Source organism: Myotis yumanensis, unplaced genomic scaffold, assembly GCF_028538775.1.
Source record: "Myotis yumanensis isolate MYYU_CA2020_CCGP unplaced genomic scaffold, mMyoYum1.0.hap1 SCAF_13, whole genome shotgun sequence".
NCBI lineage: Eukaryota > Metazoa > Chordata > Mammalia > Chiroptera > Vespertilionidae > Myotis > Myotis yumanensis.
In genome coordinates this window covers 2,862,638-2,889,842 of record NW_027223764.1, presented here as the reverse complement: position 1 = coordinate 2,889,842, position 27,205 = coordinate 2,862,638, and the positions used below count along the sequence as shown (strand labels likewise).

The following is a 27,205-nucleotide window of genomic DNA, read 5'->3' as shown; positions in this document are numbered from 1 at the left end:
TGCCGTGCAGGGGGCAGGCCTTCCCATCACGGACCCCGGGCATCACTGCCGGGCTGCAGAGCTCACTGCGGGCTCGCCGCCTCCTCCGTCTCCGCCCGCAGTGCCCCACCGCCCCCCGTCCTGCCGCGGAGCGGCACTCACATCTTATCGAAGAGCACTTTGTACTGCTCGTCCCCGCGGCCGCCTTCCACCTCGTGGTCCAGCTTGGTGATGATCTCGTTTTCGAACTGTAATTACACAGAGAGCGCATCAGTGAGCAGCGTGGCGGGCGTCTCATCCTGTGACGGATGCCAACAGCACGTGCATCCACCACGTGGGCATCTGCTCATCAGTGAGGGATCACCCTCAGAGAGCCCCCCACGCCTCGAAGCCGGATTTCACTTAGGAGTTGCTGTCCCCCAGCCCCCGGAGATGGCTGACGGTCCCCCGTCACCGGGGGCCCCTCCGTTTCCTTCCCCGGTTGATGGGGTCTAAACGTGCGGATCCTGAGAGCAGGAACAGGAGCCAGAGAAAGAAGGGAAACTGGAGGGAAAATTTACGGTGTGACATGAGGACGTGAGACCACGTCTCGAACTTCAATGTGAGGAATAAGAAACATCTAAAAGAGCTCCGTGGCTCCCCGAGAAGGACAGATGGAGGACAGATGGCGTTTGCTCCCCAGGAATCTGAACACTTGGAGTGCGGGAAACGTGTAAACTCGGGCCGATTGTAACTGCGTATTACCAAATATTTGTTTGTTTGCCGTTCACAAAGATACCTACCTGCGTATGCGAACCGTTTCATACCCATACTTCGAACCCATACTTCAAAAGATATAGGCATTTTAAACTAACTCTGATTTTGCGCGGGAAACCTAAATAATTGCCCGCGCCATCTTATATTTTGGCGGGAAATTCACCCGACACCGTAGTGTGAACACATCAGGGCCCCGATGGAGCCCCGGGGAACTCCTCCCTCTGGTTGAAAGAACGTTGTAAGACAAAGAGAGGCACTGTCGCCTGCCTGGCCCTCCGACCCGCGCTTTGGGGAAAACTGGGATCTGTGAGGTGCAAGTCTGTAAATGTTTTCAAGGCTCCATGACCGCCCCCCCCCCCCCCCCATAGCTGATCGAACTGGAAATACAACCTTGACAATGACACACGTGTCCGCATCCTGGCTGCCCAGCCCCCTCTCCCTGGCAGAATTCAGAGCCCCCTGAGGACTGGGATTCCGGCCAGGTGACCACCACGTGCAGGGGGTCCTGAGGTCAGCCACCGACCTTGGCCAGGCAGGCATGAGGGGCAGGAGGGCCTGAAGGAAACATGGCCGAGTTCGGGCGCCGGAGGCAAGCACACCATGGACTGCATGTATGTAAGGGTCGCTGGGTCCCGTGAACATATCTGCTCAGACGCTGCGTCTCCAGGCAACCACCCCAGCCTCCCCCTTATTATCAGGATCCCACAGAGTTTAAGCTGTGGGAGATGAAGACGTTCCTTCTCTCTTGGTCACGGCTGTGTCCCCAACACCTAGGACAGCACCTGGCGTGGGTGACGCTGAGGGGACCACACGTGATGTGCATGTGATGTATGTGCACGTAAATTCCTGGACAGAGTGTGTGCTGCATGCAGCCAGGGGGGCTCACTCTGTCAGCAGAGGGGTTGGCTGGCAGGCTCTAAGACACGCCTGCTCTCTTGGCCACGCAAGCCACGCGTGAACACATGTGTCTGAGTGCTTGTCACAGGTCCTGCAGGCCTGTCTGCTGCCCTGGTGCAGTGGCCGTTGCCTGTGGCTCCCCATGGAGCAGAGGGCAGGGGGTCTGGGCAACCCCAGGGGGAGCCTGGACACGGGCCCAGGCCTGCCTGACCCCGACGGCCGTGCGGCCGAGCCCCAGTCCCACCCACTGCACATGAAACGGAGCTGCCCACGGGCCCACAGAGAAGCACTGGTTCCCGCTCGACCTCAAGCGCTCGGCAACCTCATGAGAGCTCAGGCCTCGGCGAATCCCCACAATCCCCCTTGGTCTTCTCCCCCGACAAGCCCCCCGACAAGCCCCCCTTTTTGGTTCTGTTTAGCCTCAGCAGAGCAGGGACGGGAGCGACACAGGAGCGAGGGGTTTATCGAAGGAGAAAGGGTGACCTGCTTTTCCTTTCCACCTGCAGCCTCATGCGATGGCTTTTATTGTAAGTAGCGGCCTCTGGATAACCCGCGACCCCTCTGCTCTGCACAGGGGCGCGTTCTGCAGAGGGCGGGTCTTGCGGCTCCCGTGCGGGAGGTGGCTGCTCCCAGCGGGGCTGGCGTTTCCCACAACCCCACCTCCCGAGCCAGGCCTGCTGGGAACGCCGGTGTCCGGGGAGGCTGATGCTTCAGGAGAAATCACTGACACACAAAATGAGACTCCACGTCATGAAAACGCCCGAGTCAATCCCACCCGTGCGGCACGAGCACCCAACACGGAAGGCAGCGGGAGCGCAGAAAAACACGCGTGACCCTCACGCAGGCAAGCGCACGTGAGCATTCCAGACAACTCGTCCTAGCTCCTCAGACGGCACTGAACTGGACATGGCATGTTTTCTCTGCTCCCGTGTAAACGGAGCTGCCGCCAGGAAGGACAGCAGGGGAGCCCGGCTCGTTAGGCTGCCGGTCAGATCGAGCCTGAGGAAGCTGTTGTCTTCCAAAAAGAGCCCGTGAATGATACGTAAATCAGAGCACCCTGCTGAGCCTCATCTGACGAACCTCCGGTCTACACCAGGTCATCTGCACCAACACCTGGCAACCCCGTGCTGTCCACCGGCAAGGACTCAACCCACAGACCCACAGCGAGCATCTGATCCCAGGGTCCTCGGGGAGTTTTCCAGAAGGTGCTAGAAGCCACTCACTGGAGACAGGTTCCTGGGGACGGCTGCAATGGGAACAAAGTGAAGCTGCCCGACAGAAGGGGAGAGAGTGCGTGTAGGCAGAGCAGAACTGGCTGTGTACGTCGAGTGGATTATCCCCGGACCTGCCTGCTGCTGGGTCATCAGCAATAGGTTCCCCACGGGCTGAGGAAATTAGCGAGTTTATTTATTGCTGGAAAGGGGGCAGGAGCTCCCTTGTGTGATAGATAATGCAGTCAGTCCAAGCATTTTCCTCTCTTTTCTGAATGGCCAATATTATACAAAAATACCCACCGCGGCCTGGCTGGCATGGCTCAGGGGTTGAGCGTCCACCTAGGAACCAGGAGGTCACAGTTCAATTCCCATCGGGGCACATGCCAGGGTTGCTGGCTTGATACCCAGTGTGGGGCGTGCAGGAGGCAGCTGATCCATGATTCTCTCTCATAACTGGTGTTTCTCTCACTCTCTCTCTCTTTCTCCCCCTCTCCCTTCTGCTCTGAAATCAATTTTTAAAAATTAAAAAAAAATACCCACAGGGGCCTGGCTAGTGTGTCTTAGTGGTTGAGCTTCAACCTATGAACCAGGAGGTCACAGTTCAATTCCCGGTCAGGGCACATGCCCAGGTTGTGGGCTCGATCCCCAGCAGGGGACGTGCATGAGGCAGCCCATCCATGATTCTCTCTCATCCTGGATGTTTCTCTCTCCCTCTCCCTCTCCCTTCCTCTCTCTGAAATAAATAATAATAAGAACACCCACAGGGCGTCTGACTGAAACTACTGCACAGAGCACCCCGTGCGTCCGAGAACACGGAGCGGAAGCGGCCACGTGAGGCAGGGCTTTTGGAAGGTGCGGTCACATGGAACGTGGAGGAGCGGGGCTGCTCGCAGGGGTACGGACATCGTTATTAATTAAATTAACGTGGAAAGGAAGCCTTGCTCAGTGCTCGGCTAACCTGGGGTTACCGGCTCCAACGTAAGCGGTCCTGGGCGCAGGGCCTCCGCCGGGGATCGTCCAAAGCCGTTCCATGTGGTTTAGAAGCAGGTCCGTGTCTTGGGTGAAGGCTGTCGTCTGGCTGTAAGTGTGTGGAGTGTACGAAAGGCCTACGTGCACTTAAAAATGGATGCAGCCAGGTCTGCACTTTGCAGCCACCCGCCTGGAATATGTGCGAGCAAGCTGGGCACTGGGCCGGGCAGGGAAGGTTTGCCTAATACTTGCCCAGTGGATGCGGCGCCCAGAGGCTGCCCAGAGCCGGGGCAGCTGATCTGGGAACATGCTAGGCGTCTGCGGCAGGTGAACCTGAGCGACGGCGGCACTGACGCTGCCCGGCCCGCTCTGCTTCCTCCTGGTCTTCAAAATGCTCATGAGCTACCGGACACGGGACTGTGGTCTCACAGTCCCCCTGGCAACAGGAAGCGTCCAGGAGTCCAGGAATCGGAGTTCTGGCTTCTGCCCCTGCAGGCGGGACCAAGCCCATCCCGGGAGAGGGCAGGACCACGCCCCGGCCGTGGCAGGGACGGGGGGTGGGGGGTGGGCGGGAGGAACCACTGAGCCGTGTCTGCGTAGAAAACGTGGCCCGAGAGAAGCAACGGGCGTGGCTGGGCAGAGGGCAGCTGCTCGCCACCAACCTGGGTGTGGGCTCGCGTGGTGACACCCACGGAGCATCGATTCCCGCAGTCTGTCACTCCGCTCAGACACACTAATGTTTTCATGTGTCCTGCAGTCCTTGCTTAACCGCTCATAAACTTAATTACACACTTAATTAGTCTTTGGCGCTCCACATCCCACACTCTAACATCTCCACGTCCTTCCGTGTCCAACGAGCAGGCGGCTCGCTGGCCTTGAAGCTTCTGTGAAATACTCCGGAGGCCAGAGGCTCTGAGGCCCCAAACCCGGGCAGCCTGGCCGGGCCCCGGGCTGCCAGCTGCTCACCGGGCAGCACCTCAGGCAGGTGCGTGACCGGATCGAGGAGGGGCTCCGGGCTGCCTGCAGTGACGGCCCACGCCGGGAACACGCCCCACAGGGAGTCCCATTCCATTTGGTTAAAGAAGATGCTGGGAGTTTGGGCACCTGTGGACCGGAGGGCTTTTAAGAACAGAATTTAACGGGATTAGAACTCTTGGAGTCCAGGGTAAGGGTTTCCATGATCTCTCCAACCGCTTCGGGTCTGTGCTTTAATGAAATAATAGCCTAATCTTGTCCATGTTTCCCCTTTAAGCATCCAAAACGAAAGACTCAGGTATGACTCTGAAATTGAAATCAAAATACAGCAACCAGCACAATCCCAACGAACTGGAGAAAAAACACGATAAAATCGCCACCAAATGCGTTCACATTCATCTTCCAGAGCAAAAGGCATCGGCTTTCCCATCAAGTAACAAAAGCTGCCCACACCCACTCGGGTCATTCAACTACTTGCTTCTGGTTACCAACGCAGGCGCGGGCCGGCACTCACACAGCAACTCGGGCACAGCGCGGGCACCGAGACCACTCATGTGCGGAGGCCTTACCACCACCGGGAGTTTCTGGAAGGCCTGGCGCACTTTCTGGACCGGAAATCTTATTTTGCTGTGCAGCCCTTTCCGGTCCCTTTTTATTAATGGCCTAGAGCTCCCACGGTCATTTGCAGCCACGCTCGGCTGTGAGTTCTGTTCCAAAGACGTAGCAAATGGGACTCTTTGAGCAGGTACCAGGAGAGGAGAAGAAGTGTGCTTCTCGCAGGAAGCAGAACCTGGTGAGTCTGAGACGGGAAGGGGTACTCACTGGGGGGCAGGGGACTCAGGGAGGTGGGGCGAGGGGAGCCACGGGGTCCCATGGCCCGGCAGGTCTGCATGAATGATCTAAGCGCTGCTAAGACTCGGATGCCCAAAGCTCTCAGGCTGGCTGAGCAGGTGCTGAAAGCTCACATGGAGAATCTCTCTTTGAAAAAGAAAAAATCAATATCCCCCAAAGTTCTAGTTTAAGTGTAAACAGCCCCTCTGGGCTCAGGGGACGGTGAGCACAATTGCTGTTTTCTCTGCAAAGAAAGAGACCAGAGAACGTGTCCGCTGGGACTCGGGGACAGGAGAGGAGAGAGGCACGGGCCGCCTGTAAGAACAGGGGGGCACCAGGTCACGACTGAGTGTCGGAGAGGCTGGGAGGCCCAGGGCGGCCCAGGGCAGCTGGAGCGTTGGAAGCTCTCAGGAGAATGGAAGAGGCAGAGAAGACTTTTGCTGCGTGGAGACACAGAACAGAGGGGCCGCATGCACGGGACAGAGACATCACCGTGGCCCCAGGAACAGGGAGACAATGGAGGGGGGCTGTCGTCCCTGTGGTCAATGAGGGCAGGCAGGGGTCACCCCGGAGGGCACAGCCAGAGCGGACACCAAGCTGAGGTTCTCGGAGGCACTCTCGTCTCCCTGCTGCCTGGGCACCCACAACGCAGGCGCAACGCTGACAGGGAAAGAGGATGAGTCAGCCCAGTGAGAGCCTGGCGGTGGGAGCGCGCCGACCAGGCCGCAGAGAAGCCCAGCAGCACCCACCCTCTGGAATGTCCCCCTCGGGACCCCGGGACGCACGCATGCGTGTGCTCGCTGCACGTTTATTCGGAGAAGAGACCACCTGCATGCAGCCTACGTGCCCAGCCCAAGGGGATGAAGAGGAGGGTGGCTGAGGCATTTCATGAAAGGTCCCGCCAGCGCGTTAGCAGCACGGTGAGCTGCTGTCTTTGGTATGTTGTCCAACAGAAAGAAGGAGAGAATGTGGACAATGTTGACAACATTGCAGTTACACTGGCACAAAGGCAGAGGGTGGGCCAGAGGGACAAACACAGCTGTCCTTCCACAACAGACTCTCCATTCTGACCAATGAGTGAACGTGCGGAAATCGTCCTCACCCCTGGGGAGAGAGAGAGAGGGAGGAAAGAGGGAAGGAGGGAGGGAGGGAGCGAGGGAGGGAAGGTGGGTTTTATGAGTTTGCTTTTACTTACTTCTCACAACACCCCTTTCGAGTACATTTATGTTTACACCCATTCCGCAGCTCTGTATTGGAGACTTAGTAGCTTGTTCAAAGCCCGGGAGGTACCACCTAAGCGAGGAACCTTGGTCCACCTGACTTCTGTGTCTAAACTCAACTCCGAGGCGGAGCCGAGGTCCCTCTAGCTCTGCACCTGCTTTCATTCAGGGAGCAGCACAGCCGTTCTTCATGGCTACCCCCACCTGCAGGCAATCGCGGTGACGAATGGCCAGGGAACTGTACCCGCAAACTGCGCAAAGCTCCATCGAGTAGGGAGTGCAGGTGGGGAGGGAAACCCTGTAAATACTCACTCCCACCACAGTCATGCCAGCGTGAGGGTAGGTTCATTTCCCTTCAATGTAGGAATTTTTCTCAAAATTCCTTAAAATCTACGTGAAGTCACTGTTCCCTCCCTTGCAATACCGCCATGTTTAACCAAAGGGCTTCCAGGCAGAGGACGCCCTCAAGCCTGGATCCTTGTCTTGGCTTCTGCAAAGCATCACGGCCAAACCACCCGCCCAGTAGCTAGCACGCCACTGCGTGTCCGAGCACGTGTGTGTGTCTGAGCACACCACTGGTGTCTGAGCACACGTGTGTGTCTGAGCACGCCACTGCGTGTCCGAGCACGTGTGTGTCTGAGCACGCCACTGCGTGTCCGAGCACGTGTGTGTGTGACTGAGCATGCCACTGCGTGTCCGAGCATGTGTGTGTGTGTGTGTGACTGAGCACGCCACTGCGTGTCTGAGCACGTGTGTGTGTGTCTGAGCACACCACTGTGTGTCCGAGCACATGTGTGTGTGAGCACACCACTGCATGTCCGAGCACGTGTGTGTGTCTGAGCACGCCACTGGTGTCCGAGCACATGCGTGGGTGCCCACCCGTGACTACGTAGGCCCCTCACGGGCTTCCACGGGACCCAGGAAGGAGGTGCTGCTACTTCCCAAGGGCCAATGGCTCGGGCTGTCCTTCCTGCCGAGCCTGCGTGCTCGGAGCCCCTCACACACGCTTTCATCCAGGAACTCGCATCCACGCTGCCGCCCGGCTCACCCCGTTAGGAGAACGAAAGCCGAGCCTTTGGACTTTAAAACAGGGGTGGGGAAGACTGGTCCTCGAAATCTTGGTCTGGCCCTGCCAAGGCGTGAGGGGTGAGTTAGTGAAATGTCGACCGCAGTGAGCAGGCTAATTTTACGTGGATAATTGTGTGTGGCCCAGGGACGAAGTTATAAACGTCCAAATGGCCCTCGGAAGAACAAGGTCCCACCCCTGGTTTAAGGTAACAGACGTTGGCAAAGCGCAGCGGGTCTGAGAGGACACAGCGAATCGGAGGGAACGCTCTGGCGCCTACGCCGAGGTGGCTGAGCAGGTCTAGACAAAATGAGTAAGAAAAAGCCAAACATGGAGACAGTTCTCCCACAGCTGAGAGCAGGGGCAGGCCCTGCAGCAGGAAGTCCTGGGCAGGGCCCTCCCGAGTGTGGGCAAGCAGGGTCTCCAGTGAGCGCCATGGACGCCAGAACCACCTGCGTCTTTCTCAAGGTTTTCAGACTAGCCCTCGCCCTCCCACCCCCACCCCACCCCACCCCACCCCACACCCACACCACACACCCCCCCATCCCCACACACCCACACACACCCACAGCCACACACACACACACACACACACACACACACACACCCTTACCATCTGGAAGCTGCGCGTGGAGTGGAACTCACACTGCATCATGTCGAAGAAGATGGGGATGGTGGCCTTGCGCAGCTCTGTCTCGGGGATCAGCGTCATCTCCAACATGGGGCCGACCATTTCCGGAATGAACTTTATCTTGTGCTGACCTTGAGTAAAGACACCCATTCGTTAGAAAAGTCTTTGAAAAAGGATTCTGGAATGGGCTTCAGTGGACACAAGGACACAGGCCACTGCGATGTGGGTGCCGGGGGCGTGGGAATGAAGAGGCATGCATGTCATCCGGGGGCATCATGGACGCCCCAGCCTTGAGAGGGAGAAGTGGACGGTGTCCTGATTGTTGTAACTGAAGCCACTAAAACATCCAATACGAAGTCTGTAGCCCTGACTTCTGTTAGAGGAGACCAACACCGTTTCACACGTACACGATGTGAGCCCACGGCTAAAGGAGGTGAGCAGCTCATGGGTCCCCAGCCTTGCACGGAGTGGGGCTGGGGACGCCAACACCCGCATCTCAATTTGCAGACAATGAGTACACAATAAGGCGAGGGCGTCTGAGCAGATGGTCCGGTCCTCTCTAGCTCTGGCGTCTTATAAAGAAGACGTTTCCACCCGGCTGGGGTGGCTCGGTGGTTGAACAGAGCCATGAACCAGGAGGTCATGATTTGATTCCCGGTCAGGGCACATTTCCGGAGCTGTGGGCTCGATCCCCAGTAGAGGGTATGCAGAAGGCAGCCCATCAATGCCCCTCTCTCATCACTGATGTTTCTGTCACTCTCTCCCTTTCCCTTCTTCTCTGGTATCAGTAAAAAAATAAAAAAAAAAATAAAAATATATATATATATATATACTTAAAGTTCTACCCTCTTTAGTGTCAAAAATCTTGAAATATTTCCATTTCACCCCATTACAATTTATATCATTTCATTTCCAACATATGCTAGAAGAATGCGCAGGAATTAAACGCTTGAATGAATTATTTGAGGCATTTTGTGTTATTAACACCAGCAATTTATCCAGTTAATCAACCTTAATAGTAATTTTACACGCTCAGAAAATAGAATAGATAGTCTAAAAAACTTGGTTTCGTTTATAACTCCGCTATTTGATACGGATTTCTAGACAGAGAACCATTAAACAAATCTGGCTCTTATAAATAACTATACTTCACTTGCTACATAAGCCTCCTCTTAGTCTAACTTAATATATTTCTAACATTTGAATGGGGTGGACACAGTCACAAACTATAACCTTTGATAAGGAATCCGAATATAATAAAAATCTGAGGTTCTGTTTTTACTGAATAATTAATATTGTGACTAAGGCCAGACTCATGGGATTCTCATCACTTCCCAGACGCTCCATGTTTCTGAAAGCCGTGTAACAGCTGCGAGCCATTCTCTTAAAAACGCCATTATCCCCAGTCTCTCCGGTGACACTTTTCTTGTGTTTCGCCCAAAAATGTCAGAGCCAATGTTTCAGAAAATAGTTGACAGTGACAGCGAGTTGTTCATCAACCACAACTTGAGTGTCACGGAGCGCTCTGCTGGTCACGGCGGCTTTGACGCTCCCGGCTGGAGGGATAGGCGCTGACAAGTGGCTGTGGGCGCCGGGGTGGAAAAATACGCTACAGGGCGCAGCGCCTCACCTTGGAGACACCCTGGCCCTGAATACGAGGGACTGGCCAGGGCCAGCGCTGAGCTCCGTGGTCAGGGCTCTGCCAGGACTTAACTGTCCAGAAGGAAGGCCCTTGAGGTGGGTAAAGTGGGGGCTGGTAGGGGCTGGGAAGACAAAGGCAAAGGCGGGTAATGGGGGGGTGGGGGGGGCGGGGAATCTGCAATCCTATCAACAAGAAAAAACAAACAAAAAAACACCAATAAAACATACTCTCACCCTAACCGGTTTTGCTCAGTGGATAGAGCGTTGGCCTGCGGACTGAAGGGTCCCAGGTTTGATTCCAGTCAAGGGCATGGACCTTGGTTGCGGGCACATCCCCAGTAGGAGGTGTGCAGGAGGCAGCTGATCGATGTTTCTCTCTCATTGATGTTTCTAACTCTCTATCCCTCTCCCTTACTCTCTGTAAAAAATCAATAAAATAGATTTAAAACAAGCAAACAAAAAGCAAACAACAGAAACATACTCTCAACAACCAATAGGCCAAAGAAGAAATCAAAAGGGAAATGAGAAAACATCAGAGACAAAAGACAATGAGAACACAATATACCCCAACTTACGTGAGCGGCCAAAGCAGTACCAAGAGGGAAGTGAATAGTAATACATGCTTACGTCCATTCCTTACCTTCAACACGCATGTCCCTATTGCTCTGATGGCGCGAGCATGCTGAGCCGCCACCACCTGGTGGCAGTGGACCTAAAACCGGGTCGGGTTTGGAGTGGGGACTAGACCCTTGGGAAGGCAGAGTCGATGACACGGAGCCCATCTGATGGCACGTGTAACAGTAGGATGAGCCACGTGCTTGGATGCGTGGGGCGGTGGGGGAATGTTCCTGACGCCCAGGGCTGAGCTGTGGACGCCTGACAGGGGAGTGCTTTCCAGACGCTTCTATTTGCCCCGCCCACCAGATTCTCCTCCTTTCACTTGGCCTCCCTGCTCTTACTTCCTGAAAAGAGTTCTGGCAACGAACAGCAATTTTTCCCCAAGGAGCAGAAGCCTCGGACATTTGTACATGCCCCAACGCTGACGAACAGGGCCAATGCCGCCTCCCACCTAGGATGGGAGACAGTCCCCCGATGGCCGAGACCGCGGCGACTCACCGAGGTTGTACCACATGTCCCTGATCTCGAAGCCGATCTGTCGCCTCATGTCTCCATACCTGAAAGGCAGGAATGGGAAAAGCGCCGGGTCGCTCTACAGAGCACGTGAAAATCAGACCGGGTTATCTGTAAGTGCAACCCAGTCTTCCATCCCTGAGACGCATAAAGAGAAAACGGCGCTCCTTCCTTTGCCACCAAAGGGGATGGAAGGAGCTGGGAACCGCACTTACTCATCACCACACACTACCTCCCCCGCTCCCCGGCCCCCACCGTGGGACTTGGGGGAGGTGGTGAGAGTAATGAGAGAATGTCACTGTGTCACTGTCTTCACTCTCTAAGGCAGTGGTTCTCAACCTTCCTAATGCCACGACCCTTTAATACAGTTCCTCATGTTGTGGTGACCCCCAATTTCATTGTTACAAATTAAACATAATGAAAGCACAGTGATTAACCACAAAAACAATATGTAATTATATGTGTGTTTTCCGATGGTCTTAGGCGACTCCTGTGAAAGGGTCGTTCGACCCCCAAAGTGGTCGCAACCCACAGGTTGAGAACCATTGCTCTAAGAGCAGGTGAGAGAGCCTAGCTCCTTGGCCCAAGAGGGGGGCGGGGGTGTTTCTGTGCCTGTTGTTAGCATCAGGCCCTGCAGACCCTAGTGACCCCCCACACCCCCAGAACAGTGAGCCCTGGAGTCTACACTCAGAACAGGGCCGCCTCCTCCAATGCCCCCCCCCCCCCTCCTTCTTCATCAAGTTCAGTGCAAGGGAGGGCTTAGCACCGCCTACTCTCAGCAGATATTCCCCCAAGTTTTTTGTTTACCAGGAAAACAAATGCTAATTTTCCTCCCTGTGGGCGGGGAGGGGTGTATGTTTCCAGAGTAAACAGAATGCAGAGGCTGCAGATGAGCCTTTATGAGCTGGTGAGCAATTTACCTTTCCCTTTATTGCCCGAGGAAAAGGCTGATGGTGTTAAACGTAATAACTGGTGGGATTAGCTACAGCTTGTGGGTGCCCAGCTGCTCGTCCTCCTCCTGTCAGCTGACGGGCAGAGCCCCCTGAGTGCAGGCCACTGCGTGTGGCTGGGAAGTCACAGGGGAGTCAAAACCCCAGCCCGCGGCCACCTGAGGGTGAGGCCTCCGTGCCCGACACTCCTGCCCGTCCTGTGCAGCAGGAGAGGGCGGCTGATGCAGGCCAGTCCGGATGGAGAATCTGAATGTGAAGCCTCAGCCCCTCCCTAGAGGGACAGGCTGGTCCCCCGGGAACATTACCTTCCAGCCCAGCTCCAGGACCAGCCCCGGCCGGCTGTGCTGCGGTTTCCTGGGCTCAAGCCTCTGGCGGCACAGGGCTGGGCGGGAAGTCACACACTCACAGAATCCGAGGACTGCTGAGCGGCTGCCACCGCCGAGACCCCCTCTGAACCCCTCACCGCAGTGAGTGGCCTGGGGGTGGCAAGGCCCGGGGACATAGGCCTGCCCGGGCGGACTCACTTGTTCAGGATCTTGGCTCTCTTGGCGCTTGAGAAGTTCTCCAGCTGCAGGGACTCCTGGGTGAGGAACGCGACCGCCAGGTGGAAGTAGTTGTTCCAGAGCTGAAAGCGACGGGGGCAGAGGGTTAGCGGCTCAGCAGCGGCCGGCCACGCGGGCACCTCGTCTGCCCAGCGCTCTAGGGCAGTGGCTCTCAGCCTTGGCTGCACATTAGAAGCACCTGGGAATCCTTTTAAAATCCTGATTTCTGGGCGGAAATTCTGTGTCTTTGTTATGGGGTGAGGCCAAAACATTAGTAACAAAGACACATAATTTCCGGAGGATGAGGCCCGGAAATCAGGATTTAAAAAAGATTCCCAGGTGATTCTAATGTGCAGCCAAGGTTGAGAACCACGGCTCTAGGGAACATTTCAAACCATGGGCCCTCTCCCCAGCTGCCAGCCGGCCGCCCCGGGTGGGGCTCCGGCTGAGCGTGGGCTCAGTCCCCGGCCCGTGCCAGCTCTGCCACACGTGTAGGGCAATCTCTTTCCTCTCTGTGCTTGGGTTTCACGCTGAGCTCAGGGGTGCAAAGCCACTTGCTGGCCTCCCACCACCATCTTAGAGGCTCTGAGAAAACCCTGGCAGCCACACTCCCGAGACCCAGTGGCCTCCCTGCCGAGTCCCTCCTGGTCCCCGATCCAGTACTTGCTCTTTGCACAGCTCCACCCCCTTCTTTACTAAATGGAGCAAATACCCAGAAGGCAAACGTTCAAGCCTGGGTTCCAACAGGACACATCGTGACCACCACGTCCACACCTTGGTGTGCGGATTAGAAAGAAAAGATGGCGCTCAGAGGAGCAATTTGCGGTAACACGGCTTCCCGACCAAGGTCGTGTCCGCCTGCCTTTCTTCTCTCACCTGCAGCTCGAAGTTGGCTTGATCCAGGAATTTTTTGTTCAGCATATCTGCATACTGATTAATCGCTCGCAGGAAGACTCTGAAAGATCAAGAGGAAATTACATAATTACACACTCCGCTCCAGCCCCTCTGTGGGGCTGGCATTTCAATTAGACCCAATCCGAGGCAGTCGGGGAGGTGAGCTCTCCAGGTCCTGGGCAAAGGGGCGAGGTTTTGCCCATGAAAAACCCAGACAATTACATGCAGACTTAATCGGGGGACATTAGCGTGTGCAAGATAAAAGAAACAGACGGAAATAAGGGTGTCTGAATGTAACATATGAAAAGCATCACCGGAAAACCCACTTTCAAAAAGGCGCAAATGAAGCCCTTTGCTCAAGTCGCAGTGTCTAAACGTTACATCTGACACTGGTCTTGGCTCGGCGGGCTTCGCAAAGTTAAGCTCTGACAGCGCTGTACCCCCTGGCGTGGCGGTTCGTCTTATTTCAGTATCATTTGTCCTATAATTCAAATGCTCATCTTGGTCACTGTTTACTTGTTTAAATGAAAATTTTTAAAAACCTTTAATAGCGATGAAAGTGCTTTAACAAGAACTGTCGCAGGGACGCTGACTGATTAATGATGATGTACCATTTTCAGCACCCAGAGCAAAACATCGCATCCTTCCACGCCCTCACTTCTGTTTTTATGATGAAATATGCAATGTGGACTCTCATACATGACTGAACCAAGCCCTCCACCAGCTCGTTCATTTAGATTTTCTTTATTTTTTAAAAATATGTTTTTGTTTTCAGAGAGGGGAAGGGTGAGGAAGAGAGAGGGTAGAATGATGAAGAGAATCATCGTCCAGCTGCCTCCCTGCACGCCCCACACTGGGGATCGAGCCAGAAACCTGGGCATGTGCCCCGACCAGGAATCGAGCCCTGACCTCCGTGTTCATGGGCCAATGCTCAGCCACTGAGCCATTCGGGCCGGGCTGCATTTGTTTATTACTCTTGAAAGTGTGGATGATAACAAAGCTTCCTCCAGATACAGCTTTTTAAGTGGCCCCTCTCTTTGCCCACAGGCAGGATGCAGGAGGAATGCGCATGAGGGAACAGGTAATAAAGCAATCTAACCAGGCAAAGAGAAACCTCAACAGGGGATTCCTTAGGGAAGACTCTCCATCAGCTGCTGTCGTTTGTGAGTGAGTCCTGACACGTGTCGAACTAGGGTAAATAAGCAGGAAACGCATTAGAAGCTTCTGTGTACAATCTGCTTCCCGTCACAGGGAACATGAAGATGATCACAAGCAGCCGCACGACCACAGCAGGCTGCCTGCGCTTCAAGAGGAAGCTCAGACGTGGCTCAGCACAGCTCCAGATCCAGCCTTCGTGCTGGGAGCCGATGAGAGCGTTAGTCACAGGAATTAACAAATGGGTGAATGGATGGATGGATGGATGGATGGATGAGGGATGGATGGATGGATGAGGGATGGATGGATGAATGAGGGATAGATGGATGGATAAATGGATGGATGAGGGATGGATGGATGGATGGATGGATGAGGGATGGATGGATGGATGGATGAGGGATGGATGGATGAATGAGGGATAGATGGATGGATAAATGGATGGATGAGGGATGGATGGATGGATGGATGGATGAGGGATGGATGGATGGATGGATGAGGGATGGATGGATGGATGGATGAGGGATGGATGGATGGATGGATGAGGGATGGATGGATGGATGGATGAGGGATGGATGGATGGATGGATGGATGAGGGATAGATGGATGGATAGATGGATGGATGGATGAATGAGGGATGGATGGATGAATAAATGGATGGATAGATAGGTAGGTAGATGGATGAATGGATGGATGAATGGATGAGGGATAGATGAGCTGGCCCAGAAGATGAGGCCTAAAATCAGAGGGCTCAGAGAGCCTAGAATATTTGGTAGCCTTTTGCTCTCCCTGGGGTCCTTGCATTTCGAGTAGGTTTTCCACTGTGAGGTTCTGCTCTTTTGAGGTTCTTGTTAACTGAACCTCTCATTAAACACTTGGCACTTATGGCTGGGCACTGTCCCCAGTCTCCTCCCCACCCCCAGAGCTAGTCCCCTAAAGGCAGAAATCTTGTCTTTGTCCATCAGAGCCCACCAAGCATCTAAAGAGCCCTCGCCACCGTGCGAGTCCTGAAAGGTTCTGACTAGGGAACCTTTGCTCGATCACCACACCACCACCTCCCAGCATCGGGGGACCAGGACCTCCCGCCTGCCAAACAAGAAAAGCAGCAGGCCGGCCCGCGCCTGCGCTGGTGGAGAGAACCCACCCTGTGGCCTCGAGCTCCCTTCATTCTCCGCACCCAACGTCATCGCACAGGAGCACAGGGCACAATAACAGAGGGAACGTGCAACGCTGGCAACTTTCCGAGGAGAACATGGTGCTGCCAGAGATGGGACGGTGGGAAGTGGGTGCCAGGGGACAGGATACGGCGATGCGGCTGGTACCCGGCCAGAGTGAGGGACTCGCAGAAAAGATCCGTCGCTCTGTGCTCCGTGCACCAAGCCACTCACCTCTTACCCAGAGAACCAGCGATTTCTAAGAAACAAGGCTTCGGGTGTGAGAATAAACGCCTTCAGGAATGCCCCCCACTGGTCAAAATGACACTGAACTTCAGTGAGCTGCCCCCTGAAAAAAATGCCGTAGTGTAATTCCCGCTGGTGTCGAATATGCATCTAATTGTTGTCTACACATACACTCTCTCTCTCACTCACACACACACACACACACACACACACGTACTCACACACTCACACTAACTTACACACACACACACTATTCTATCTCTTCTCTTTTATCTATCATCTATCTATCAATCTATCTATTTACCGACCTATCCACCTGACGTCCAGGTAATCATTTAGCTCCATGACCTTCAGAGAGCTGCTCAAGTTATTGAGATTCTCATGTTTTCAACCAAGAAATGAAAGTACAGGGCCTCTCAGCTCCGTGAACTGTGGATCGAAGGGTTGTCAGTGTGTGTGGGTTTGTAACTTGGAGCTTAAAGGTTGGAGAGATGAAGCCACCAAATACAGTCCTTTCAGCGCGATCATCTCTGCTGACACTTCACAAAATGTCAGGGGACACTGGCAGGAAGGCAACACGTCGGCCCTACGACTCCCACACTTCGCTCGTCTTTAGGCGTCAGGCTGGGTGTGGTGGGGGCTCTGCCTGCAGGAGGCACAAGCCCTTCACCCACACACTACAGAGGTCTCGCCAGCCCCGCCTCTCAGCCCACATCCCCGCTGTCTCCCACAAAACACCGTGAATGCACGTGGGAGACCATCCCCCAAGCCTGCCTCGTGGAGCAGAGCAGTGAAGTCTAACCTTACAGGGGGAACCCGGCCTAGATCCGCGTCTGCTACCTGCAGAGGGGACCGGCGAGGGCAAGGGAATCGGACCCTTTAACTATCGAAGCTCCTGGCAGTGCCAGGCACTAAGGCGACTCTGTTCTGATGGCGCCGCGGGCACTCCTGGCATCTCTGCTACTTGCGTTGCTGCCAACAGCCAGGACGGCGAGGGGCCTCCTCGCTGCAGGGGAGGCAGGGAGAGGCCTCGGACGCCGGCGGAGGTCAGCGCCCCATTTCCCGCGTGGGGAGGCGGTTTGTTGCTGGTTTTTCATTCCTTCCCTAAACATAACGTTAAGTTCCACAATTAGACTGTACATTTCACTGCGAGGGCATTTACATACCTCTGGCGTTAAAACAAGAGTTGCTTTTGGGGGGAAATGCATCTTTTAATAAAATGTCCTGCCCCACGTGGGTGGGAAGAAAGGAAACAAATTGGAAGTGACAAATTCTATCCCTGCAGACCCACAAGTCAAGGGACAGGAGCCGGGAAGTTGCCTCGAAGGGATTTCCGCGTCATCGGGGACGGCTGGGAAGGAGAAGCTACTGAGGTGAGGCGAGGAACGGGGTGCCGAGAACACCGGTGAGACGGAAGGCGAGATGAGGCCTCCCTCAGTGGCCGGCCTCCGGCCCCGCCCACACTTGGCTGCGTGGCTCTTTGTCAAGGGGAGTGGGGGGGACCGTGAACACTGAAGCCGGGAAGGAGCGGGAAAGCCAACAGCGTCAACTGCCATTGTTCCCGACACGGAGCGGCGTGTCCGTTTCCCAGATCTCCTGGTTTCGTTTTCAGATCACCAGGCGTCAGCACCCCTCACACTTCGAACTCGGTCCACAGTGCTCCCAGCCTCTGTGAGGGGCGGCCCTGAGGAAGCAGGCTGGGCCTGTGGTGGCCCCGGAACACAGAGCATCTGGGGAGCGGCCGCCCTGGCAGGGACCGTGCCCTCCCTGCTGTGGGGGTCTCCTGATCACAGCCCTGGCCCTGGGCTCCATAGTGAGGCCCACTGGACGCACTGTGTCTGATTCCCTCCCGAACAGGCCTGGTGGCCAGTGAGCCACCGCGGCTGAAGGCGAGGCCTCCTGAGAGTGACAGCGTGACCAGAGCCCTCCCCTCCCCTCCCCTCCCCTCCCCTGCAATCCCCTCCCCCGCACTCCCCTCCCCCATGACCAGCCCTGGCTTCGGCTGCTTGGCCCACAAGCATGTCCTGGGCACCTGGCATGTTCCACACACGGCTGTGACTTCACGCAGCTCCAGCTGTTTACTGCTCACAAGCACACGGGGATGAATCACCTCACATTTTACAAGCGGGGACTTGCCGCCTTGTGCTTCCCACCCCCCTGGTGGGCTCACCTCCCTCCCGGTGCACCGGCCTCACATCATCTGCCTGGGACCCCTTTCTCAGGCCGCTCTCTGCTCTGCAGCCCCACCCCTCCCCTAGCTCTGACCTCATTCTGGGTCCGTCATCCGGCCCAGGGCGTCCGAGCTGATGCTATCAAACCTGATGTGCTCCTGGCCACGTGGCCGCGCCAGAGGGAGCCCAGGGCGTCCGGTTCTACTTATGCAACTGCTCTCCGTCTGCCCGGCCCTGCGTGCCGGCCGCCCCACCCTCCCCGCCAGCCTTCTGGAAAGGCTCAGAATAGATGTGTTTTTAAACTAACTCCACATCTGCCTCTGCTCCCCTGGCAGGCTCCTCTCTCCTGTTTTAAATGACCCTTTATTCCTTTCATGCTCTTCGAATCGCGTGTCTGCTACAGAGGAGAGGTGGGGAGTGGAAGCGTGAGAGCCCGCAAAGCCAGGCTCCGGGACCTGCTGCGAGGAGCCGGTGCTGGGAGGGAGGGCAAGAGAGGAAGCCGGGAGGAGCCGGGAGCATGCCCGTTGCGGAAGGCGCTGCCTTACTTACTCCTGGATGAGCGGAGAGGTGGGCCCACTGCCTGCAGGAGATGAATGGCAATGGGCACCCGAGGAGCTGATGGAAGATGAACTAAGATCCAGGACGAATGGACCAGGGCCCGTGTCCTGTCGCCCCTGCCCTCGGAGCCCAGGAGGCTGGGCAGCTGTTTGCCCTGCTGGACACGCGGACCGCAGACTCCAGAGCAAGGCGAAGTCTGTCCGCTCCAAAGCCCATGACCCCGAAATGCGATCAGTAAAGCTAAGCCGTGCAGACACGTGGCCACGCTGGGCTCCGCCTCTGGAGGGGCTGACGGCAACCATCCCCAGACGTGAGGGAGCCGGGCATCGAGTGGCTGAGCGGGAAGGAAATCAAGTTTCCTTGTTCCGTCTAGAAATTCACATTCACCAACTCAGCCATCTACGGTCCACGTTTCTCCAGTTTTACCACCCGCACGCGGCCACGGGACGGGTCGTCGATGCTGCTATCAAGGAGAGACGGGGGATCACAGGCGCTGCTCGCCGATCGCCGACCTTCTTCATGCCGAGCGAAGGGTTACCCATAAACAAGTGCTCCGGGAAGCGCCCGCCAGCCGCACACTCGTGCGCTAAGCTTCTTAATTGAAAATATAATCTGTGTTGCAGAGATTAAAATGTATTGGATTCATTTTGCCTCTATTCTTCCCCATTGTCCCACATACGTTTTCTTTATGCCACACAATCAAATTAGTTCCCTTGCTACGGAAATTATTCCCAGACAATAAAACAAGCTTATGGCGGGGCTATGGCTGCACGTCCCATTTCGGGGGAGGGGGGCGATTTCCTCACTGAGGCGATCGCTGTCATTGCTGCTGGTTCCCTCCCTTCAGAGTCCTCGGTTTCTCCTCTTCCCCTCGTGCATCCATGGGGAGGCGCCGTGCTGGCGGGTGGAGGGGGCAGGTGGGATGCGAGGCTGCGCCTGCACCCAGTCCCCCGCCCTCAGTCCCCCGCCAGGAGCAGCACAGCCTCCCGGGCTCTCTCTAGCCCTGGTCATTTTTTTCATAACACGTATTGGTTGCTGACGTTATATACCCGAGTGATACGCCTGCTGGGTCACTGTCAGAGCCCCGCCCAGTGGAAGGCAAACTTCATGAGGACATTAGCCGTCCTCAGCATGAGGTCCCAGCTGGTACAGCAGGGCCGGGCACAGACGTAACCCAGCACCGCACACAGTGGAGACGAGACAACGTGCCCCATGGAGGCCGAGGCGCGAGGAGCTGCCCGCTCGCAGAGGCGGGGCAGGGGAAAAGGGATTGTTTTCATGGAAGGTGGCCTGGAGGCCCTGGCGCATGAACCTGAGGATGGGCACAGTGCCAGGCCCTCTGGCTTCCTGCAGTGCTTCCCCCGCGCAGGGCCTTTGCACACGCTGCCCCCTCTCCCAGGAGGGTGGCCGCTTCCTGCCTGGACACAGCGGGTCCTCTCCTTCCAGTCCGTCAGCTCCCAGCCTTCCCTTCGCTCTAGGCCCTCCCACAGGCCCTTAGAGCTAGGTACCTCGGCACATGGTGCCTGGACCCCCTCTGTTGCTCTATGCTCCCTGGCCTGGTAGTTTGTGGGCGATGCCCAGCCCCCTGCCCACCCAGTGGACTCTCAGCTCTTTGACGGCAGGTCCCCATCTGCTCTGGCTCACATGCAGCCCCTGCGTGACCCTTAGTAGGCACTCAACAAACCCGTGCATGGAGAAGGCATGTGCAAACGTTACCGAGAAAAGGAGGTGGAAGCTCATCTATCATTTTCCATTTGGATGCCGTGGAACTTGGCCAACCGGACTCCCGCTGTGGCCTTATGCCCACGTCCGCCTCGAGGTGGGAAAGGACCGTTACTAACTGCTGAGCACGCTGTGCCCACGACATGCTTGCTGTGCAGGAGACCGGCTTGCCCTCAAGGCCACCGCCTTCCCCGCCCTCCAGCCACGTGGCCACACAGCCCATGGATGCCGGGACAGCGCAGACTCCACAGGCAGCGACGGCTGAGAACCTCACTGCTCGCTGGCTGAGGTTGTTTAAACACCTCGAGGGTCAGGGCCGGAGCACAGGGCACGCCCAACAGCTGGGAAGATTTGGTGCCAGCTTTTTTAAGCCTGCAGCTTCCTTATCTCCACCGACCGTGCCCAGGAGGCGGCTCTGAGCCCCGCCATGGGTTCCGCTGCCCTCCGGGAGGCCGGGTGCGATCGGGTATCAGTAAGTCACCACCTCCCTGTGACCAGCCAACGAACACGGACCGGAACCCGGGGTCCTGACTCGGGCACCTTGTGCTCACACCACCTCACGGTCAGTTCTGGAGTCACAGGTCAATTTGGGGGTGCAGAGCCGCAGTGCCGGCTTGAGGCGGAGACACCCAGTCTGGGCGGCCCCCTGAGCGGCACCCGTAGGCACATGGCAGGCAGGTGGAGAGAGAAAAACCTCCAAGATTTTGACAAACCAGAGGATCCCCTATTACCCCAGGTTTTACTAGGCACATCGTTTCCGTGCCTTTTTGGAAAAGGCTGTAGTGGACTCAGCCTGTCTCTCCTGGTCCAGTGTCAGGAACACGGAGGGGGCACAGAGAGGTCATGGAGGGGGCATGGAGGGGGCGGCTGTTTCAGCTGGAGATGCTTGAATAAGACAGCGCGTGCCACCTTGCCCGACCCACAGGCTCCTACAAAAATACACATCTAATGAGGTCACACAGCTAGGACTGAAGCGGCTGAAACCCGGAGTGTGGGCTCAGAGAAGCTGTCAGCAAAGTCCAAAATAGCTTCACTAAGGTCTGTGGAACCGGGGGGGGGGGGAGGGGGGGGGGGGAATAACCCAGGAAAAGGATGCCACATGGACACAGAGGCAGCCGCTCATTTTAGCCAATGGCGGCCCAGGGAGCGCGGTGTTGTGTGAAACGTTTGATTATCGAAGGGAGTTGCTATGTTCCACGCTGACACTTCCCAAGGCCTCAGGATGAGGGTCCTTGTTCTTGGTTCGGGGGGTCATTTCCAAGTCCATCAGACCCCCCTAGGGAGGTGGAGAGGGGGCGGGCAGAGGGGCAGCTGCCAGGGGACCGTGGGGCCCCGTCTCAGGCCCCAGGCTGGCGCACCTGTGCACCTGGGCTCCTTTGCAGGCAATGCCGGTTCCTGGGCCCACACGCAGCTGTCCTGCCAACACCGCCCCAAGGAGGGAGAGGCCACACATCTTTGCCCAGCTCACCCACCGTCCGGGCAAAAGAGAGGAAGGACGGGAAGCCTCTGGCTTTTCACGCTCCGTTCAAAATGGGTCCAAGTCTCCCAAATGCGCTGCACAGCACGCACCGCTGCTCCTGACTTTGCCTCGACACGACTTCTGATGTCTAGAAAAAAGTCGACATTCCCTCCCACCTTCTCACCAGGATTCTGTCACCACTGGATAGATACAGCCCCTCGTCTCCTCGTCCCCGAACTCTCCGGGTCAGGCCCCAACGCCCGTGCCAGCGGCGTGAGAAGGACCCCGGCCATTCAATGGATGCACGTCTGAGGCAGCCCTCGGGGCTGCTGCAGGGAACAGGGCGGTGCCGGGAGGCTCGGGCGGCCACACAGAGCTCCACGGACGGGGGCTCACACCACAGACACGTGTTCCTCACCGGCCTAGAGGCCAGACAGCCGAGATCACGTGTGGGCAGGCGGGTTCTTCCAAGGCCTCTCTCCTTGGCTGTAGATGGCCGCCTCCTCCCTGTGCCTCTTCATGGGCTTTCCCCCTTTTCTTAAAAGAGGACCAGTCATGCTCGGCTGGTGTGGCTCAGTGGTTGAGCGTTGACCTATGAACCAGGAGGTCACGGATAGATTCCCGGTCAGGGCACAGGCTCCAGTTGCGGGCTTGATCCCCAGTGTGGGGCATGCGGGAGGCAGCCGATCCATGTTTCTCTCTCATCATTGATGTTTCTCTCTCTCTCTCTACCTCTCCCTTCCTTTCCCTGAAATCAATAAAAACATATTTTTTATAAAGGGGGACCAGTCGTATAGGACTAGGGTTGACCCTAATAATCTCAGCTCAACTTTAATTATTGGTGTGAAGGCCTAACCTCCAAATGCCGTGGTGTTATGAGGTCCTGGGGATTGGGCTTCGGCACGAATTGGGGGTTGGAATGCATGATGCAGCCCATACAGGTTCGTTCCCTTGGAATCTTTCTTGTTTGTTTATTTATTTTTCTTCTTGTTTAGTTCTAACAGCCCACGGGACAGGCTGCCCAGGAGGCACCCGCCTGGAGGTTTGGTGTTACTTATGTTTCCTCGCCAACACCCCGGGGCACCAGATCCCATCCTTTCTCACGGAGGAGGCCCCGCCTCCCACGGTGCCACCTGGATCACCTCTGGGCATAAGGAAGGAGGAGCTGGAAGAGGAGGCACCGGGGGCCAGCCCCAGCCGTGTGGGGATGGGCACTCACTTCTCCTTCGCGGGCACTGCCCACGCTGCCACGATCGCGGCTGCTATCTGCCCGTCTGCACGGGAGGTGCCCAGGAAGCGGGGCCCAGCTCCTCCATCTCTGAATCCCCAGGGCACAGGGCCCGGGCACAGCACACGCTCTCCACACAGCCCGCCCTCCAGAGCGGCGGTACCAGGAATGCTGGGCCGACGAGCCCTGTGCCAACCCCGGCCACGGTGAGCCAGGCCAGGTCTCACATAGATGAACTTCCCCAGACACAGACCAGGTCACTGCCCACAGCCCCTTCCCAGAGGGATCTGGGGAGACCCTGACACCAGCCCCCCCCCCCCCGCCCCGCCGAAGTGCTGCTGGGGCCCAGCTGGCCCCTCTCCATCGGAGGGAAAGGGCTTTCGTCACATCCTGACTCCTGGTTTTCAACAGAAACTAACCCTGGAGCGGAATACATGTGGCTTTGCCTGTCTGCACACCGGCATTCACAATCACTCGGCGAGGCAGCCGCTCCGGGGCCAGAGGGCGCTCAGAATCACTCACAACGAGGAACACCCATTGCTGAGGGCAGCTGTTAAGGTTGGTCTGGGCTTTTCCCCAACAAAGTGATGCTCCTCTCAGACGCCAGCAGGTGCAGCGGACCCACGGCTGGCCAGACCCTCCTCAAGGACCCGCCCCTCGTTCCTGTCCAGGTCTTTGGCCTTTGCTATTCCCTTCTCCTTTCTTCAGCGTGTAGTTGGGGAAATAATCTATCAAATCACACTTAAGTGCGTGTGCACGCGCGCACGTACAACCCCCCAACCCCCAATCTAAACATTCCGCGCCATGGAGAGCATAGCTAGGGCCCGGCCTCTCTTGTTTTCAGGTTGCACTAAAAATAGACGACACTCCCGGAGCCCAGCCCCGGAGGAGTTCCTGTCATGAGCAGGCTCATCAGCCGAAGTGTGAGAGCAGGTGAGTGCAAGACGCTCCCCAGGGAGGGACGCGCTTCCCGTGTTAGTATCGGTGGGCATGCCTAGCCCTCCGACAGCGGAGCCCAAAACCACCACGTGAAATTGGTCCCACATAAAACCTCTCCCAGGACAAACCAACTGTGTACATCAGAGAGAGCTGCTATGCAGAATCACACACACACACACACACACACACCCCCAGATTAGATGCACACAAACACATACACACCCAGATCAGATGTATGTACACACACACACACACACACACACACCCAGGTCAGATGCACAGACACACACACACCCAGGTCAGATGTACACACACACACACACACAGGTCAGATGTACACACACACACACACACACACACACACGTCAGATACACAGACACACACACACCCAGATGAGATGCACACACACACACCCAGATCAGATGTACACACATACACACACACCCAGATCAGATGTACACACACACACACACACACACAGGTCAGATGTACACACACACACACACACACGTCAGATACACAGACACACACACACCCAGATGAGATGCACACACATACACACCCAAGTCATGCGCACACATGCACACACACCCAGATCAGATGCACGCCCGCACCCACAGGAGAACGGTTAAACAGCGTGGTCTATCCATACAGTGGATTATTACTCAGCCTCAAGAAGGAACGGGCACGCAGGCTTGTTGCTAAGCAAAACAAGCCAATCACAAAGACAAACACTGTGGGATTCCACTTACACCAGGCTATCTGGAGCCGTCCCACTCTAGGGACAGAAAGCCGGGTGCTGGCTGCCAGGAGCGGCAGGTGTGCGAGGGTGAAATGGAGAGCGAGTTTGAGGGTGCAGAATCGCAGTTCTGTAAGATGACATCGTTCTGGCACGACCCATGGGGATGGACTTAGCTCTGCTGAACTGAGCACTGAATTCTGTGTTATGGGTATTTTACCACCATTAACATTTTTTAAACATTTTAATTAAAAAAAAAAGAAGGCAGCCAGCAGGCTACGACACAGGAAGGGCTTTGGCGCTGCGCCAAACAGCCCATCGCTGCTGCTCTTCGTGGCCACCTTTCCAGCTGCGTGGACAGCAAGTTAAGGGACCCCTTGTCATACTGCGAAACTGGGACCGCCTCTGTGCTGTGGGTGCCAGGGGCAGTGGGCAGAGGTGAAATGAGATCATCCCTTCATCCGAGGCTGCCAACCCGCAGACCATCCCCAGATCAGAGAGTTCGTGGGGCCAGCCCGGCCACCGGGACAGAAAGACTCAACGGGGGCCGGGGCCCCTGGAGAGGACGAGGCGATTTGGGCCGGAGGGAAGCTGCAAGGAAGCGAGAACTCAAGGAGCTCCAGTAACTCCCGGACCCACCACAGCGAGGAGGGCACCATTCTCATCACAGAGGCAGGTGCAAGAAATGGCCTCGCTGAAGAGACCCAGAAACCCTGTGCAGGGGAGGGGGTGAGAGGGCAGGTGCCAGGTGGGGCGGGTGCCAGGTGGGGCGGGTGCCGAGGCCACTGAGTCAGTGGTGGCGGGAGGATACAGGGCGGGGGCACGTGAGCCTCTAGAAAGTTGGCCTGCGCTGGTTTGCGAGCAGCCAGGAGGGATGAGAACCTGCCCTAGGCGAACAGCCTTGAACGCTGGCTCCAGGCTCCTCCCTGGCTCTGGACTGGAATCGAGTCTGCGTTTTACTGAGCGCTCCGGGACATCCGTGTACGCTGGGCCAGCACGGGGAGGGCCCCCTGGCCCAGGAGCTGGGTCCCAAAGGAGAAACCCCACTGAAGAGGCGGGGGCCAGGCTGGCCCTGGCGCAGCATCCCACGCCGCCCTGCTCGCACTCGCTCCAGCTGCCTGCTCTGCCCTGGGCTCTGGCTGCCCATCTTCCCTCTCGCCCTGCATCTGACAGGAGGTAACAGGAGGTAACTCAGCCTCCTGGTCCGGGCAGTCGGACGCTGTGGCCACGGGCGCCGGCGGCTGCGGAGTTTATTTCCTCCTACTTCATGGCAACTGAGGCATTAAATAGCCTTTAATCGCCGCTGCCCCTTGCCTGCTCCGTGGCCACTCCTGTGGCTTGGAAATCCAATATGAGAAATCCTCCTTTACGGCAGCCTCCGTAGCTGGGAGCAAAGCAATTTGGAGACCATGTTTATGAGGACGGCTTGTGCATCCTCTGCTTCTGTTACAAATTAATTCCTCGCTTGGGCGGCACTTACAAAACGCACAGTTTAAGGAATATAAATGGGTTATCAACTCGCCGCCGGATAAACAGCCAGAGAAGGTGCCGCTCATCAACGAATCGATCGGAACTCGAGACGGAGCCCAGCTCGTTCCTCGCCACCCAGGCCTCCTGGCTAACATGGCCCTGAGCAAGGAGGGAGCAAGACCTCTGTCCTTACTTCCCAGCGTGATGTGCTTCTTCTATGGGGGAGGCGGGCAGGGGGTGTGGGATGCAGCGGGCAACACGCTCCCCCTCACAGCCGATCCCAAGCCTAGTTCTCAGTTTTAATGGTCGCCGGGGCCTTGACAAAGCACGCGGAGCGAGGGATCCCCCTGGCCCTGCACAGGAGACGCAAGGGAAGTTCTTCATGTTGTGAGCCGTCTCCTTGATTGAACACCTCCTACCTCCACGTTAAATCAATCTCAGATGGAACTCAATGGCTGTACGTCATGAAGGTTCATCAGCAGACCCACATTTAAAAAAAGGCATTAGCCCTACGTTTAAGAAAAAAGCAAAATAGGGAAAAGTATAAGAGATGCATTTACATAAAAATGAAGTGATCAAGGTGTGTGATAATGAAGAAGACAGCTCCGCTGCTCCAGTGAGTCACCTGATTGGGTGGACCACACGAGGCTCCTTCTACTTCACCGCGTCA

At 56.4% G+C, this 27,205-nt stretch overlaps 1 protein-coding gene across 1 annotated transcript in view; it reads right to left on the bottom strand.

Moving 5' to 3' along the window:
* Window positions 1-27,205, bottom strand: part of DOCK1 (dedicator of cytokinesis 1) — a 288,779-nt gene that overhangs the window by 35,290 nt on the left and 226,284 nt on the right. The window contains 5 exon segments of the mRNA XM_070432089.1: window positions 142-227; window positions 8,521-8,669; window positions 11,296-11,354; window positions 12,785-12,885; window positions 13,679-13,757. Of these exon segments, the coding sequence (XP_070288190.1) occupies window positions 142-227; window positions 8,521-8,669; window positions 11,296-11,354; window positions 12,785-12,885; window positions 13,679-13,757 (474 nt within the window).